This window comes from Nerophis ophidion, linkage group LG02, assembly GCF_033978795.1.
Source record: "Nerophis ophidion isolate RoL-2023_Sa linkage group LG02, RoL_Noph_v1.0, whole genome shotgun sequence".
Lineage (NCBI taxonomy): Eukaryota > Metazoa > Chordata > Actinopteri > Syngnathiformes > Syngnathidae > Nerophis > Nerophis ophidion.
The window spans coordinates 69,878,775-69,897,377 of NC_084612.1; the positions used below are offsets into that span (position 1 = coordinate 69,878,775).

Below are 18,603 nucleotides of genomic sequence, written 5' to 3' on the forward strand. Positions count from 1 at the left end.
TTGTTTATTTTTCAAAAAGTTTTTAGTTATTTTTTTATATCTTTATTTTCCAAATCGTTCAAGAAAGACCACTACAAATGAGCAATATTTTGCACTGTTATACAATTTAATAAATCAGAAACTCATGACATAGTGCTGTATTTTACTTCTTTATCTCCTTTTTTCAACCAAAAATGCTTTGGTCTGATTAGGGCAGGGGTGTCAAACTCAAATACAGAGTGGGCCAAAATTTTAAACGGAACAAAGCCGCGGGCCAAGGTTGAACAAATGAACCTTTCAATAGGGACCCAAACAAGTTTTGCATTAAATATTGAACAAGCAAGGCTTATATAACTTTAGTGACATGCAAAATCCAGTTTCAAATAATAATAATAATAATAAAAAAAATATCAATGGCATATCAAATAAAATTTGAATAAAAATGTGATGCCTTTTTTCTATTTGCAATCTTCTGAGGTAAATATCAAATTTTTTCCACAGGCTAATAATAAATTCGAAAATATCCATCCATCCATTTTCTACCGCTTATTCCCTTTCGGGGTCGCGGGGGGCGCTGGCGCCTATCTCAGCTACAATCGGGCGGAAGGCGGGGTACACCCTGGACAAGTCGCCACCTCATCGCAGGGCCAACACAGATAGACAGACAACATTCACACTCACATTCACACACTAGGGCCAATTTAGTGTTGCCAATCAACTTATCCCCAGGTGCATGTCTTTGGAAGTGGGAGGAAGTTGGAGTACCCGGAGGGAACCCACGCATTCATGGGGAGGACATGCAAACTCCACACAGAAAGATCCCGAGCCTGGATTTGAACCCAGGACTGCAGGACCTTCGTATTGTGAGGCAGACGCACTAACCCGTCTGCCACCGTGAAGCCAAATAACAATAATGAGTGAACCAAACATTCAAGCCTTGAAGTAGCAAGAGAAAATGCATGAAGAAAACGTTATTTATTGGTCAGTTTGCTGGAAGTTTCCCGGAAGAGTTAGTGCTGCAAGGGTTTCTGGGTATCTGTTCTGTTGTGTTACGGTGCGGATGTACACCCGAAATGTGTTTGTCATTCTTGTTTGGTGTGGGCTCACAGTGTGGCGCATATTTTGTAACAGTGCTAAAGTTGTTTATACGCCCACCCTCAGTGTGACCTGTATGACTGTTGACCAAGTATGCCTTGCATTCATTTGTGTGTGTGTGTGTGTGTGTGTGTGTGTGTGTGTGTGTGTGTGTGTGTGTGTGTGTGTGTGTGTGTGTGTAAAAGCCACACATATTATGTGACACACTGTTAGTTTGGAGAAAAGGGGATGTGACGACAGGTTGTAGAGAACGCTAGAGGCACGCCCCCAATATAGTGGTCCAGGTGGAAATCGGTAAAAATTCGGAAGAATGGTTGCCCCGGGAGATTTTCGGGAGGGGCACTGAACTTCGGGAGTCTACTGGGAAAATTAGGAGGGTTGGCAAGTTTAGTATTAGTGGTGAATGCGGTGTTACAGCGGCACCGACGCTGTATAACACCGGCGGGCCAGCTCTAATGCTAAATTGATATTGCCTCAAGGGCCAAAATAAATTACACGGCGGGCTATATTTTGGCCCGCGGGCCAGAGTTTGACACCCATGGTTTAGGGGGTACTTGAATTAAAAAAATGTTTACAGGGGGTACATCACTGAAAAAAAGGTTGAAAACACTGGTGTAACACACAGAAAAAAACTTCATCCACTATGTATTGTGCAACGTTGTGCAGAAATGTCAGCACGTTCAAAACATACAATTAGAGACACGCCCACTAAAAATATTAAGAGAATGAATTCAAGTCATAATTGCAAAGGGGAAATAAAGAGTGCATACCACCATCCTCTTAAACAATGTGTTGCTATAAATGTGCTTCAAATGATTTGTTACTTTTTGATGCCAAATTAAAAAGGATATCTAAAGAACCGATCAAAAGTCGTATGATTTGGAGTCTAAAATGGAAAATATGAAAAAATATCAGCATTGCCGGTTCACCGCACTTCACATTATTTGTAATAGGGAATTTTGTTTTGGAAAAAAAAGTTAAAAGTGAACCAATTTGGAGGTAAAATGGTTCAGGAGTCCAACCACAGGAAAGTACAAGTCAAAATCTGTCCGGAACTCAATTGTGACACAATGACCTGCTATTAATCGTATTGTTCAGTCTTCTCTTTAGATTTCTTGTGGGTTTTTACCAGGGGTGTCAAACTAATTTTAGATCGGGGGCCACATGGAGAAAAATCTACTCCCAAGTGGGCCGGACTGGTAAAATCACGGCACGATAACTTAAAAATAAAGACAACTTCAGATTGTTTTGTTTGTTAGTAGTCTATCTTTATTTGTCGTTATTTATACTTTCTGAATAAATTATGTGATAATGGTTATCAGTCAACTCATTGGTGTTCATTTTCAATCTATCCAGATAAAAAAATATATATAAAAATTAAATTACAGGATGTTATTTATGTAGTTCGCTCATTTTCCTCGACTGATGTACTAAAACATCATGAGGTTTTTTTGTTTTGTTTTTATAAATATGTAGCATCGTTTACATCAGGGGTCTCAAAATCATTTTAGATCGGGGGCCACATGGAGAAAAATCTACTCCCAAGTGGGCCGGACTGGTAAAATCACGGCACGATAACTTAAAAATAAAGACAACTTCAGATTGTTTTGTTAAAACAAGCACATTCTGAAAATGTACAAATCATAATTTCATTTTTTTTTACACTTACATGTTGCGGTTAATAGTATTCTATCTTTATTTGGCGTTATTTATACTTTCTGAATAAATGATGTGATAATGGTTATCAGTCAACTCATTGGTGTTCATTTTCAATCTATCCAGATAAAAAATATATATATAAAAATCAAACTACAGGATGTTATTTATGTACTTTGCTCATTTTCCTCAACTTATGTACTATAACATCATGAGTTTTTTTTTTGTTTTTTTTTATAAATATGTAGCATCGTCTACATCAGGGGTATCAAACTCAATTGGGCCGCAAGAAAAGTTTTCCTAATCTTTTTTTTTCTCTCTGTGCAAATAAGACACATGTCCCTGTGCTCAATAAAGAAAAATTGCATCTTCCACTTTTCCTGGAATTGTCTTTGCTCATCACAAACCTTTCTCTTCACTGCAAGCTTCGAAAAATACATATTTGGGGTTGTGCAATACATTTGTATTTAGCCGATGCACGGAAAATGTTATTTCCACAATGTGTTGTTCCGCTTTTCCTCCCTACAGCAACACGGCGGTCGGCGGATAATAGCTGGGAAAGTACCGGGATAGCAAGGGCAAAAAAGTGACAGTTATCCGGCGTCATATAGAAATATGTGTAGTGTTCATCGTGTGAGGCAATGGCAATTAAACAATAGAAAAACAAACAACGATTTGAATTTGTCCAGGTTATCGGGGACTGTTATTACTGACGGACAGGTGTACGTAAGAAAACCCTCGTCTCCATGGCAACGCGTTCACTCATTTGCCGCTTTTCCACTTATGCAGGGGTAGGCAACCCGGAACGTTGAAAGAGCCATTTTGGACCCAAATAACACGCTGTCAAGCGCCATTCATACAAAACTCGCGGGCCGCACGAACATTAAACTTTCATACAAAGGTGGGGGCCGCACTAACATTAAACTATAATATAAAGGCGGGGGCCGCACTAACATTAAACCTTCATATAAATGTGGGGGCCGCAAAATAACATCTCGCGGGCTGCAAATGGCCCGCGGTCCACGTGTCTGAGACCACTGATCTACATAGATACAAATAATTGCTATTGTGACACCTGGTGGACACATTTAGAACAGCAGTTTCTTTTGATTCAAAAAATGTCTGCTCATTTTCAGACTTAGCAAACTCATCCATATGTTTGACACCTGGGCGGTTTAGCTCGGTTGGTAGAGTGGCCGTGCCAGCAACTTGAGGGTTGCAGGTTCGATTCCCACTTCTGCCAACCTAGTCACTGCCGTTGTGTCCTTGGGCAAGACACTTTACCCACCTGCTCCCAGTGCCACCCCACACTGGTTTGAATGTAACTTAGATATTGGGTTTCACTATGTAAAGCGCTTTGAGTCACTAGAGAAAAAGCGCTATATAAATATAATTCACTTCACACCTCTGGTGTATAAAGTACAACCCTTCACATGATTATACACAAGTCATAATAAACAAACAAAAAAAAGGATAAAGACAAAAAATAGAACTGAAAAGATGAAATAATCAAACTGTGACACCAGTAGTGCTAGAACAGTTACTTCTTTTTCACTTCAAAAAAAAGAAATGTGCTAATATGTTTCTTATAACATTGAATTAAAGAATGGCAACAGCTAAAATAAAATCAGACTATGGAACTCCCGGCACAGATTGAGGGTCCAGTCGACATCTTGTCCCAGACAAAAAAAGACAACTATGGGCTTCATTTGCCGAAGTCCTCGGCTTGTTATAAAGGAGGAAGTCAGAGATGTCGTGCCACACGTTGCTGTCATGGTAGAGGCTAGTTCATGGAAGACTGCAGCGAAGGCTGGAGCGTATGCGGGTGATACTCAAAGAGCCATAAGACCACGCCCCACACCAGCGTGCGAACAGTGGGAAGGGATCATGTTTTGAGCGGCTGCGGTATCACGCCTTTCTCCACGGCCAGCCGGGACATGGCGAACAGGATCCTGGACAGCAAGTACCTGTTGATCTGGGGAGGGTGGGAGAAGATTTGTGATCATTTCAGCCAGGAGGGGGCTCCACTGTGGTCAATGTGGACATTCAGGTCTAAGCTGTTAATCATTAAAGCTATTTTCCAGGAGATGTGATCATTTTCAATAAAGTTATGACAGTTTGATGACATCAAGTTTATCCCTCAAGTTCTATTTTCCTAATATGTTACTATATTAATTACCGGTAACCCCCCCCCCCTTTTTTTTTTACAACTGTAATTTTTAGACATTTCCCGTAATCACTAGTTGGTGCTGAGACTATTTAAGCCAGGGGTGTCCAAATTTTCTCCACTGAGGGCCGTCTCATTGAAAAATCAAAGCAAGTGGGGGGCATGTTGATGTTTTTATTTCAAAAACCAATACAATATATGTGTAAAAATATACATTTTAGGCCTCCACTCAGGCTTGATCCCAGGGACCCCAAAGGATTTTGGTCAAAAAAATATTTAAAATGTGTCATTATTTTGTATTATTGTTATTCGAGGTTTAAATCTCTAGATCAACATTAGTGTATCTGTCAATGTAACGTTTTATAAAGATTTAAGTTGTATGCCCTTTTTGTAAAAAAAAAAAAAAACTGTTTTGTTATGAAGTGAAGTGAAGTGAATTATATTTATATAGCGCTTTTCTCAAGTGACTTAAAGCGCTTTACATAGTGACACCCCAATATCTAAGTTACAATTTAAACCAGTGTGGGTGGCACTGGGAGCAGGTGGTAAAGTGTCTTGCCCAAGGACACAACGGAAGTAACTACGATGGCAACAGCGGGAATCGAACCTGAACCCTCAAGTTGCTGGCCACGGCCACTCTACCAACCGAGCTATGAACAAAAAACCCCACAAAATATGCAAGTTTCCCCCAATAGAATTTCAAAGTAAAATGAGATTAAAGAATAATCGGAGCCTTAAAAATGTCAACACATAACACCATTGATTTCAATTTGTTATTATTTTTTTAGCAATGACAAAAAAAAAAAAAAAAAAACCTAAAATTATTTGGGATCCAAAAGGGTCCTACTCATTAAAAATAAACAATTTTTTTTTTTTACTGTTTACTTCAAACACAATTGTTTTAAGATCAACTTCAGATCCATATGTCAATTATAACTTTTATTGTTGTTTATGTTTTTTGTTTGTTCTTATTAGAGGCCCTTCTTTAGAAAAAAAAAACTTTATTTTTTACATGGCAAACACAAAATATGCAACATTTTCCCCCCAAAATATCTCGAAGTGGAATATTTAATGTGACATTGATTTTGATTAAAAAAAAAAATTAAGAAAATAACAGCCTGCATGGCACTTTTGTGTTATTAGACTAACATTGCAACATTTTATTGTCACATTTCACCCGTTTACTCTTTTATGCCACTTTTTCTTTTTTTTCTTTTTTTAATCGTATTTTTAGAATGTGCTTAGGGCCGTTAAAAAATTACCCGCGGGCCGCACTTTGGACACCCCTGATTTAAGCAAACAAAAGTTTGTCACTCGAGTCAAGCTTTGAACAGCTGTATTTGACCTAAATTACAGTTAATGACATTCAGACTTTACTTCAATCAATAACGGAGCAGCATCTCCTCATTCGTGGCTCAGTAGTGAAACAACAAGACTGGAAATGTGTCCTGTGAAAAACTGTCCGAACAATAAATATTTTGTCTTTGCAGTCCATTCAATTGAACGTAGGTTAAAAACGATTTGCAAATCATTTTATTTTGTTTTTATTTACTATTTACACAATGTGCCAACTTCACTGGTTTTTGGTTTTGTCCTAAATATTTTGTCTGATTGCTACCAAATTTGAACCTCGTACACTTGACAAATGGGTGAATGAATTGCAAAGTATTTTTTGCCAAAGCCTTTCTGTGATTTGGCAATACACCGCAAAACTCAAATTAGGTTCAGAGAATCTGGCGAAATCACTGCACTTAAGCGATGATATAACAGACCTTAGATCCCTCAGGCGGTACTGCATCAAAAGCCGACAGCAGTGTGTAAAGGATATCACCACATGGGCTCAGGAACACTTCAGAAAACAACTGTTGGTAACTACAGTTTGTCACTACATCTGTAAGTACAAGTTAAAACTGTACTATGTAAAAAGAAAGCCATTCATCAACAACACCCAGAAACGCTGCTGGCTTCGCTGGGCCCGAGCTCATCTAAGACGGACTGATGCAAAGTAGAAAAGTGTTCTGTTGTCTGACGAGCCTACATTTCAAAATGTTTTTGGAAACTGTGAACGTCGTGTGCTACAGACCACAGAGGACAAGAACCATCAGGACTGTTATAGGCGCAAAGTTCAAAAGCTAGCATCTGTGATGGTATGGGGGTGTATTAGTGCCCAAGGCATGGGTAACTTACACATCTGTGAAACCACCATTAATGCTAAAAGGTACATACAGGTTTTAGAGCATGCCATCCAAGCAACGTAATCATTTACGCCCCTGCTTATTATAGCAAGACAATGCCAAGCCACGTGTTACAACAGCGTGGCTTCATAGTAAGAGAGTGTGGGTACTAGACTGGCCTTCTCGTAGTCCATACCTGCCTCCCATTGAAAATGTGTGGCGCAATATGAAGCCTAAAATACCACAACGTAGACGCTGGACTGTTCAACAACTTAAACTGTACATCAAGCAAGAATGGGAAACATGGGAAATAATTCCACCTGAAAAGCTTCAAAAATTGGTCTCCTCAGTTCCCAAACGTTTACTGAGTGTTGTTAAATGGAAAGGCCATGTAACACAGTGAAAAAAATGCCCCTGTGCCAACTTTTTTGCAATGTGTTGCTGACATTCAATTCTAAAAGTTTATGAATATTTTGAAAATAAATTAAGTTTTTTATTTGGAACATTAAACATCTTGTCCTTGCAATATTCAATTGAATACAAGTCAAAAAGGACTTGCAAATCATTGTATTTTGTTTTTATTCATTGGTTTTGGATTTGTACTTTTGTATGACGCACCCTGTTGGTGAAAGTGACTCTAAAGGCGCAGTTCTAAACTAAAATGTCTGCTTATCTGTTTTGTTTTTTTTAGCATAGGTTCTGAGACCTTTTTGTGTGTCTACTCATGATACACGTCTGACAAATTCCTTGTTGGTAAATAGAACATGCTTATGGGCATAACTTTTGAGTAACAGAAAAGCCTGGGTCAAGTGACACAATATATATTGTATTGTAAAATTTGCCAAAAAAAGAGTTAGCATGCACCAAGTACTAAAATATATGACTCTGAAGATAGCTATAAGAGCCACAAAGCTAACATCAACATTTTAACCTTCTATATATAGAGTGTTAGCAATAACATTAGCATGGATTATTTTGACTTTGGAACAGTTTGAATCTGTGAAAAATGTAGTATATTTGGAAGTATGAACAATTGCCCATTAATTTTCGCTGGGAAATGCAGGAATTTTTGCAACTTTGAAAACAAATTTGAATGTTCAGGATGAGTGTAACGGTTTGGACCGATTGGGAAATGTGCGAAATCCAGACCTGACTGTTGATATTGTTGTTATCTCCAAACACCAACCATCCTCCAACACAGGCGGCAAGAAAGGCGTGCGACTGCAAACTCTTTCCCTGGATCTTCTCCTGCAAGGCCTGCAGTCCTTTGTACGTAAACACAAAGTACGCCAGGTTGCGGGAGTGTGTGTATGTGGCCTTCAAAATGGCTTTGAGTTTATCCACCAAACTGTCAGAGAGGAGTGCAAAACAAAACAGGAATGAATCAAACGCTTCCTAAAATTACAAATTAATTACAAAGGATTTTCGAAAACTAACTGAAGTACAAAACTCACATTGGCAGATGTGTACATGTGACACATACAAGAATGATTATGACATCATTTTTCAATAGCTGTACTTGCTGTTGGTGCTTTTCCGCTTGTAAAAGTAAAACACTGTTCGTTTGAGGAAACGTGGCTAAAAAAATGACAAATACAAGCTATAAAGCTAAATACCACGCCAAAATAAAGGTAAGACATAATAACAGAGTTAAATAATGTTAGTGGCAAGTTACTTAATTCAGTTGGTCGGAAGTTTAACATAAACGTGTCACAATCTGTAGCTTAGCGTTAAACAAACAGCAACATGTCAGGGGCTTCATTCAGTGACCATTTAAGGGTCATATTGTGATTTTTTGTAATGCAGAACCAACTTGTCTTACCTATTGGTACCTGCTGTTGTGTTGCTGTAACTTTACCATATACGGAGATATCCGCTGATGTCACCAATGGGAAAACGTCACAAACTGGAGCAAGTACGGAAAAAAAAGGTAAGATTGATTAATAAATATCTCCACCATGCCTCCATGGTTTGATTTAATATTTTCAGGACTTATGCAGATCCCAAATATACAACAGCAGGTAGCAATAGGTAAGAAAAGTCAGTTTTGCACAGTAGATCCCCTTTAACGTTAGAAATGGCTTCTTCCTGTCTGTATTGAATAAACTATAGGCATCGTAAGTTAATATAGCAAGTGTAAAACACTAACATAACATTAGGAGCAGTTAGAATAACAGCAATATAGTATGGGATCTCATTATGTGCATGCCAAATATTATGAACGCAACATAAAATAAATCATTAAAAATGAATAAATAGGCGTGGATGACAGTTGATGACAAAAACACTGAGTAACACTTTTAATGTAGTGGATCAGTCAAGTTAGTCTTATATTATTAATACAATTATTGATTCATTTATTATTACTAATACATCAGTGGTTCTCAAATGGGTTACGCGTACCCCTGGGGGTACTTGAAGGTATGGCCAAGGGGAACGTGAAATTTTGTAAACATATTCTAAAAATAGCAACAATTCAAAAATCCTTTATAAATATATTTATTGAATAATACTTCAACAAAATATGAATGTAAGTTCATAAACTGTGAAAAGAAATGCAACAATTCAGTGTTGACGGCGAGATTTTTTGTGGACATGTTCCATAAATATTGTTTGTTTGAATTATTCTTTTTTTGTGAAGAAATGTTTAGAATTAAGTTCATGAATTCAGATGGATCTCTATTACAATCCCCAAAGAGGGCACTTAGAGTTGATGATTACTTCTATGTGTAGAAATCTTTATTTATAATTGAATCACTTGTTTATTTTTCAACAGGTTTTTAGTTATTTTCATATCTTTTTTTCCCAAATAGTTCAAGAAAGACCACTACAAATGAGCAACATTTTGCACTGTTATACAATTTGATAAATCAGAAACTGATGACATCGTGCTGTATTTTACTTCTTTATCTTTTCTTTTCAACCAAAAATGCTTTGTTCTGATTAGGGGGTACTTGAATTAAAAAATGTTCACAGGGGGCATCACTAAAAAATGGTTGAGAACCACTGTAATACATTGTGGTTAAAGTGTCCGCCCGCCCTGAGATCGGTAGGTTGTGAGTTCAAACCCCGGCCGAGTCATACCAAAGACTATAAAAAAAGGACCCATTACCTCCTTGTTTGGCGCTCAGCATTAAGGGTTGGAATGGGGGGTTAAATCACCAAAATGATTCCTGGGCGCGGCTACAGCTGTTGCTCACTGCTCCCCTCACCTCCCATGGGGTGAAGAAGGGGATGGGTCAAACGCAGAGAACAAAATACACCACACCAAGTGTGTGTGTGACTATCATTGGTACTTTAACTTTTTTTCTGTTTGTATTTATTCTATATGAATATTTTAATAGTATTACTTGAATACTGTTATTTAAACAACATCAAAACATCTGTCCATCTGATTCAATAACTCTTTGGGTGTGAAATAAATGAATGCATAACAATCGTGAAACCATGATGATTACTCAGACTATGATCGTACGGTCACAATCTGTGATTGCTGCAGCCCTACTTGGCTCCGTTTTCATGCTGCCTTCAATCTGCTTTTGTTTCAAAGTCGACGCCATAAACAACATGTTGAGATTTAACTTGTACTGTTCCTTATCTCAGGTCAGGATAAGAATACATACTCCATAGCGCTCCATTTTCATGCAGCCCTCAATCTCATTATGGTACATGGTCTGTATTTATATAGCGCTTTACTAAACCTGGAATGAGCTTTACACACTGATGGCGGAAGCTGCCATGCAAGGCACTTACCACCACTAAGAGTGAAATGTCTTGCCCAAAGACACAAAAGCCGTGGCGTCAGCTGGAATCAAACCAGGAACCCTAAAATTGCTGCCACGGCCGGCTTTTCACCAGAAACTACAGACTGAAAAGTCAATAAAGCGGGCTGCATCCATCCATTTTCTACCGCTTGTCCCTTACGGGGTCGCGGGGTGTGCTGGAACTTATCCCACCTGCATTCGGGCGGGCTCCTTGTCCTTTATTGATTGTTAGGAGTTTGACATTTCTAAATTCCTGCACTATGTTACAGTAAAAAAAAAAAAAAAAACTACATATACAGTGGGGGAAAAAAGTATTTAGTCAGCCCCCGATTCTGCAAGTTCTCCCACTTAAAATGATGACAGAGGTCTGTAATTTTCATCATAGGTACACTTCAACTGTGAGAGACGGAATGTGAAAAAAAATCCAGGAATTCACATTGTAGGAATTTTAAAGAATTTATTTGTAAATTATGATGGAAAATAAGTATTTGGTCAACTATTCATAGCTCTCACTGAAGGAAGGAGGTTTTGGCTCAAAATCTCACGATACGTGGCCCCATTCATTCTTTCCTTCACACGGATCAATCGTCCTGTCCCCTTAGCAGAAAAACAGCCCCAAAGCATGATGTTTCCTCCCCCATGCTTCACAGTAGGTATGGTGTTCTTGGGATGCAACTCAGTATTCTTCTTCCTCCAAACACGACAAGTTGAATGTATACCAAAAAGTTATCTTCTGGTTTTATCTGACCACATGACATTCTCCCAATCCTCTGCTGTATCATCCATGTGCTCTCTGGCAAACTTCAGACAGGCCTGGACATGCACTGGCTTAAGCAGGGGGACACGTCTGGCACTGCAGGATTTGAATCCCTGTCGGCGTAGTGTGTTACTGATGGTAACCTTTGTTACTTTGGTCCCAGCTCTCTGCAGGTCATTCACCAGGTCCCCCCGTGTGGTTCTGGGATTTTTGCTCACCGTTCTCATGATCATTTTGACCCCATGGGATGAGATCTTGTGTGGAGCCCAAGACTGAGGGAGATTATCAGTGGTCTTGTATGTCTTCCATTTTCTGATAATTGCTCCCAGAGTTCATTTTTTCACACCAAGCTGCTTGCCTATTGTAGATTCACTCCTCCCAGTCTGGTGCAGGTCTACAATTCTTTTCCTGGTGTCCTTCGACAGCTCTTTGGTCTTGGCCATAGTAGAGTTTGGAGTCTGACGGTGTAAGGCTGTGGACAGGTGTCGATTATACAGATAACAAGTTCAAACAAGTGCCATTAATACAGGTAACGAGTGGAGGACAGAAGAGCTTCTTAAAGAAGAAGTTACAGGTCTGTGAGAGCCAGAGATCTTCCTTGTATGAAGTGACCAAATACTTATTTTCCACCATAATTTACAAATAAATTCTTTGAAATTCCTACAATGTAAATTCTTGGATTTTTTTTTCACATTCTGTCTCTCACAGTTGATGTGTACCTATGATGAAAATTACAGACCTCTATCATCATTTTAAGTCGGAGAACTTGCACAATCGGTGGCTGACTAAATACTTTTTAGCCCCACTGTATACAGAGTAGAGCAAAGTCACTGTTCTATGCAGTGGAAACGCTGAATGTATCAAGATGGCGCTGCTGTAATGGCTGCTGGTTGCAGGAGCTCTGTGCTCTTGAGTTTCCTCCTTACGTGTTTTTCGGGTTCCCCTCTTGTTTTCATGTATTTTTGGCCTTTTGGTTTGGGCCCCTTTAGAACTGCGCAGCAAAGTGCGGCACTTATGAGACTTCTGCGGTTCTTTTCAGTGCTTTTTTGTGAATATTTGGATGTCAGGATAAGGAGATATATACTCCACAGCGCTCCCTTTTCATGCAGCCCTCAATCTCCTTATGGTCTGTATTTATATAGCGTTTTACTAATCCTGGAATTAGCTTTACATACATCACATTCACAAACTCATCTTGCGGGCCAGATGACACCGGTTCCAGGCCTATGACAAGTTAACTTTTGTATGACCCTCCTCGATGGTAAAATAACTCAAAGCAGTTTCAAACTAATATGGGCTACTTCCTATGTGTTTTATAGCGTAGGTCCTTGAGACCTTTTTGTGTCTACTAAAGATTTGCGGATAGGCAATTATATCATCCGCAACCGCATTACAAAAGTAGTCATCCACCCGCCATTCACCCGAACCAACATTTCATCAAAGCCACAACCGCCCGCCACCCGCACCTTTTTATATATCTAATACAACCAACCGGCAAAGCCGGGTTGGTAGAGTGGCCGTGCCAGCAACTTGAGGGTTGCAGGTTCGATTCCCGCTTACGCCATCCTGTCACTGCCGTTGTGTCCTTGAGCAAGACACTTTACCCACCGGCTCCCAGTGCCACCCACACTGGTTTAAATGTAACTTAGATATTGGGTTTCACTATGTAAAGCCCTTTGAGTAACTAGAGAAAAGCGCTATATAAATATAATTCACTTTACTTCACTAATATAGACGATGCAAGGCATTAGTGAGGTTAGAAAGTGTAACTCCCTCCAAATAGCACAGACACAATGGCTTTCTTGAACTGATTTATTTGAAGGCTTCCTTTCCCTTCAAATTCACCGTGAAAACTGTAATAAATAAAGCACGTTACGAACATAAAAATAATAACATGCACAGCATGTGGATCAAACATTTTACCAATACCAACAAATGACAAACAAATACCTCGTTGGCCTGCATGCTTCTTTTAGGAGGAAATTGTGATCTTCTGGCTCCTATAGTGCAAACGCTTAAAGTCCTTGTGACACTTTTTGGTCTTTGTTACAATCAGTTGCTCTCTTTCTCCCTTCTCATGCATCAAAAAAACGTGTACTCATACCCGGAAGTAGCTTCCTTATATCCGCCCACAGACCAAACGAGACACTTCAAAATAAAAGTATGCCCACATACTGTTTCAAAGAGTGCTGCTCGTTTTTCGTTTGTGGGTAACAACATTCAACTATTTATAAATGGTTGATTTATATAGGCTAGTAAGGTTAAGTGTTGTACTTGACAAGTTTCGGCTACCTTGCTTCTGCAGCCTTCATCAGTGGTGTCACGTGATGTTAGCGTGACGTCGTCTGTGACGTGTTATATGGATTGTTTGGATTGATACTTTTATTAGTAGATTGCACAGTATTGTTGATAATAGAGGTAAACTATTGGTTTTGTTCATGATCAATAGCGCTTTTTCTATTGGTATTTGTATTGCTCCAGTTTTAGTGTAAAAATACTCATTGTCATTACTATATTATTATTTATTTCGCTAACTGCTTATTTGCTATCACTTTTACGATCATATTTGTACATATTGTATGTGCTGGTGTTGTTCTATTGTTGTTGTTTTTGTTGTGTTTGCTGTTGTTGTTTTTGTCTCTCTGTCTAATCCCCCTCTTATCCCCACAATTTCCCCCTCTGTCTTCCTTTTTTTTCTCTCTTTCTATCCCCTCCTGCTCCGGCCCGGCTGCGCCAAATGATAATATAAATACACTTAATATAGTCAAATTCAAATAAGGCTACAAGAAAAGTATCTTTTACCATGAATTGATTAACGTGGACCCCGACTTAAACAAGTTGAAAAACTTATTCGGGTGTTACCACAGCTCCAGACTTGAGAAACTGATCAGGCGGGCCGGTTCTACAATCGGAATGAAACTAGACTCACTGGTGACGGTGGCAGAGAAGAGGACTGCTGACAAACTAGTGAGCATCCTGGATGATGCCAGTCACCCTCTGCATAGCGTTATCAGTAGCCAGAGGAGCCTGTTCAGTTCTAGACTGCTTCATCCCAAGTGCAGGACTAATAGACTCAAAAACTCCTTTGTCCCACACGCCATTAGACTGTACAACTCCTCGCTGGGGCGGGGGGCGGGGGGTACTAGGATGACAGGGGATGCAAAACAATAACAGTGCAATACGTTTTCATAACATGCTCACTACTGCCTACTTTGTCTTGTTATATTCTTATTTTACTGTTATATTGTTATTCCCATTGTTGCTTTTTAGTTTTTATTCTTATTGTAATATTTCTCTATTTTGTTTCCATTTAAACCCTCATTATTTACTTTTTACTTTTATTTAAATTGATCTCAACACTGTACACTGCTGCTGGAATTTTAATTTTCCTGAAGGAACTCTCCTGAAGGAATCTATAAAGTACTATCTATCTATCTATCCATCTATCTACAATTTAGTGGTCAATTGTACGGAATATGTACTGAACTGTGCAATCTACTAATAAAAGTATTAATCAATCAATCAATAAATCCTACACTTCTCTTTTGTAAAGTAAATCTGAACAGCCGATATGGGCATCTACATCAACTATATGATTTGCCTTAGAAGCTGGACAGGACAAAAAAAATAAAAATAAAAAATAGATTGCACAGTTCAGTACATATTCCGTACTATTGACCCCAATAAGTTTTTCAACTTGTTTAAGTCGGGGTCCACGTTAATCAATTCATGGTAAAAAAGTGAGTTCCCGGGCCGCGGCGGTGAGCGCATTGAATCCTAACCACTAGACCATGGGTGTCAAACTCTGGCCCACGGGCCAAATCTGGCCCGCCGTGTAATTTAATTTGGCCCTTGAGGCAATATCAATTTAGCATTAGAGCTGGCCCGCCGGTGTTATACAGCGTCAGTGCCGCTGTAACACCGCATTCACCGCTACTACTCATACTTGCCATCCCTCCTAATTTTCCCGGTAGACTCCCGAAGTTCAGTGCCCCTCCCGAAAATCTCCCGGGGCAACCATTCTCCCGAATTTCTACCGATTTCCACCTGGACAACTATATTGGGGGCGTGCATTTAAGGCACTGCCTTTAGCGTTCTCTACAACCTGTCGTCACGTCCGCTTTTCCTCCATACTAACAGCGTGTCACATAATATTTGTGGCTTTTACACTCACACACACACACACACACACGCACAAGTGAATGCAAGGCATACTTGGTCAACAGCCATACAGGTCACACTGAGGGTGGCCGTATAAACAACTTTAGCACTGTTACAAATATGCTCCACACTGTGAACCCACACCAAACAAGAATGACAAACACATTTCGGGTGTACATCCGCACCGTAACACAACAGAACAAATACCCAGAAACCCTTGCAACACTAACTCTTCCCGGAAACTTCCAGCAAACTGACCAATAATTAACGTTTTATTCATGCATTTTCTCTTGCTACTTCAAGGCTTGAATGTTTGGTTCACTCATTATTGTTATTTTATTTTCAAATTTATTATTAGCCGGTGGAAACATTGTATTTGATATGCCATTGATATTCTTTTAATTATTATTATTATTATTATTATTATTGGGGCTTCACGGTGGAAGAGGGGTTAGTGCGTCTGCCTCACAATACGAAGTTCCTGCAGTCCTGGGTTCAAATCCAGGCTCGGGATCTTTCTGTGTGGAGTTTGCATGTTCTCCCCGTGAATGCGTGGGTTCTCTCCGGGTACTCCGGCTTCCTCCCACTTCCAAAGACATGCACCTGGGGATAGGTTGATTGGCAACACTAAATTGGCTTTAGTGTGCAAATGTGAGTGTGAATGTTGTCTGTCTATCTGTGTTGGCCCTGTGATGAGGTGGCGACTCGTCCAGGGTGTACCCCGCCTTCCGCCCGATTGTAGATGAGATAGGCGCCAGCACCCCCCGCGACCCCGAAAGGGAATAAGCGGTAGAAATGGATGGATGGATTATTATTATTATTTGAAACTGGATTTTGCATGTCACTAAAGTTATATAAACCTTGCTTGTTCAATATTTAAAGCAAAACATGTTTAGGTTCCTATTAAAAGGTTAATTTGTTCAAACTTGGCCCGCGGCTTAGTTCAGTTTCAAATTTTGGCCCACTCTGTATTTGAGTTTGACACCCCTGCACTAGAGTGTACCATCAAGTACCTTCAGGTACAACACTTTACCTTACTAGCCTATATAAATCAACCATTTATAAATACATGTCAGTGTGCTAAATGAACCTTTTCAACATAACATTTAACTATGCATATATATTTCCGAATTGGTTCAAACGCCACCCGCCCGAATCTATTTAAAATCTATTTTTTCGTCATGTCATTCGCCCGACCCGCGGTTTGTCTGCGGACTCCGCGGTTGTGACCGCAAACCGCGCATCTCTAGTGTCTACTTAGGCTGCTGCCCCCACGACCCGACCTCAGATAAGCGGAAGAAGATGGATGGATTGATTAACGTGGACCCCGACTTAAACAAGTTAAAAAACTTATTCGGGTGTTACCATTTAGTGGTCAATTGTACGGAATATGTACTGTACTGTGCAATGTACTAATAAATGTATCAATCAATCAAAAAAAAAGCCGAACGGCTAACTAGCTAGCTAGTTCAACAGCTAGTTGAACGATAGCTACGGTACAGAATAACAATAAAGTATAAATATCTATTACAGTCATTTTTACAAATAAAATAAATAAATACTGCCAGCTTACCTTCCACTCCGGAATAAAAAAGTCATCACAAAGGCATGAGGTGCTCGGATTTTGGCGCCGTATCTACGAACACAAAACAACTTAACAATAATAAAGACATGTTCATAACATTATGTGACCATTGTAACGCCAAATAAATACAACAATGAACTCACACGGCGCCATTTCGGAAGCCTTTGAGAACTGCCAACGCCGCTTTGTATTTGTCTTGTTGCAACAGGTTGTTGACAGTATAAAGTAAAGTAGTTAAAAGCTCTGGAGCCGCCATGATTTATTTTTAATGACAGTTGGCGACGACGGACACAAATTCCTGTCGGACCTTAGCCTTCACGCAATGTGCTACCCCGAAATAAAACCGTCCGGAAACAGTTGTTGCACCTTTCCTGCTTCCGGCGCCTAGACCGTAGTCAAGGAGCGCAGGGGAGATACTTCTCCAGGGACCGATGATTCTCGCTTGTGGGTCTTCACAATTCTGGACTCTCTGGAGATAATGACGAGTCCAGTTATTAGTTGCAAAATTGTGGCTCTTTTATTTTTGTCTCTCTCCACCATCAAATCCCTCTCCTCGCTCGCCCACACACTCACTGACGTCACTCACCCGCTGCCGCACACACATACACTGTGTAGTACGTATTGATTGTTGTCAAAGGCCTACTTAAATGAGTTTTAGTTGGGGCTTCACGGTGGGACAGGGGTTAGTGCGTCTGCCTCACAATACGAAGTTCCTGCAGTCCTGGGTTCAAATCCAGGCTCGGGATCTTTCTGTGTGGAGTTTGCATGTTCTCCCCGTGAATGCGTGGGTTCCCTCCGGGTACTCCGGCTTCCTCCCACTTCCAAAGACATGCACCTGGGGATAGGTTGATTGGCAACACTAAATTGGCCCTAGTGTGTGAATGTGAGTGTGAATGTTGTCTGTCTATCTGTGTTGGCCCTGCGATAAGTTGGCGACTTGTCTAGGGTGTACCCCGCCTTCCGCCCGATTGTAGCTGAGATAGGCGCCAGCGCCCCCCCGCGACCCCAAAAGGGAATAAGCGGTAGGAAATGGATGGATGGATATAGTACCTGAAAGTCGGAGGGGTGTGGCAAGGGTGTGGTGACCGCCAGTGTCTCCAGTGGGAGGAGGTAATAGTCCGCAGCTGCAGGAGGACGCAAGCTCCGCTCATAACTACGGTAAGAGCCGACTTATGACCACAATTTTCTCACCGAAACCTGCTGGTTGACATGTGGTCGGGATCCGGCTTGACCGCTCTATTCCATAGTAAAGCTTCACCTTCGGG

At 40.2% G+C, this 18,603-nt stretch overlaps 1 protein-coding gene across 1 annotated transcript; it reads right to left on the minus strand.

The window, feature by feature from the left end:
• Nucleotides 1-133: 133 nt before the first annotated feature.
• pxmp4 (peroxisomal membrane protein 4) lies at nt 134-17,713 on the minus strand. Its single transcript, XM_061889643.1, is given in 5 exon segments — nt 134-4,515; nt 4,517-4,705; nt 8,221-8,419; nt 17,327-17,389; nt 17,482-17,713. Coding segments are annotated over 5 exon segments (717 nt in total). The 5' UTR covers nt 17,595-17,713; the 3' UTR covers nt 134-4,362.
• Nucleotides 17,714-18,603: the final 890 nt, after the last annotated feature.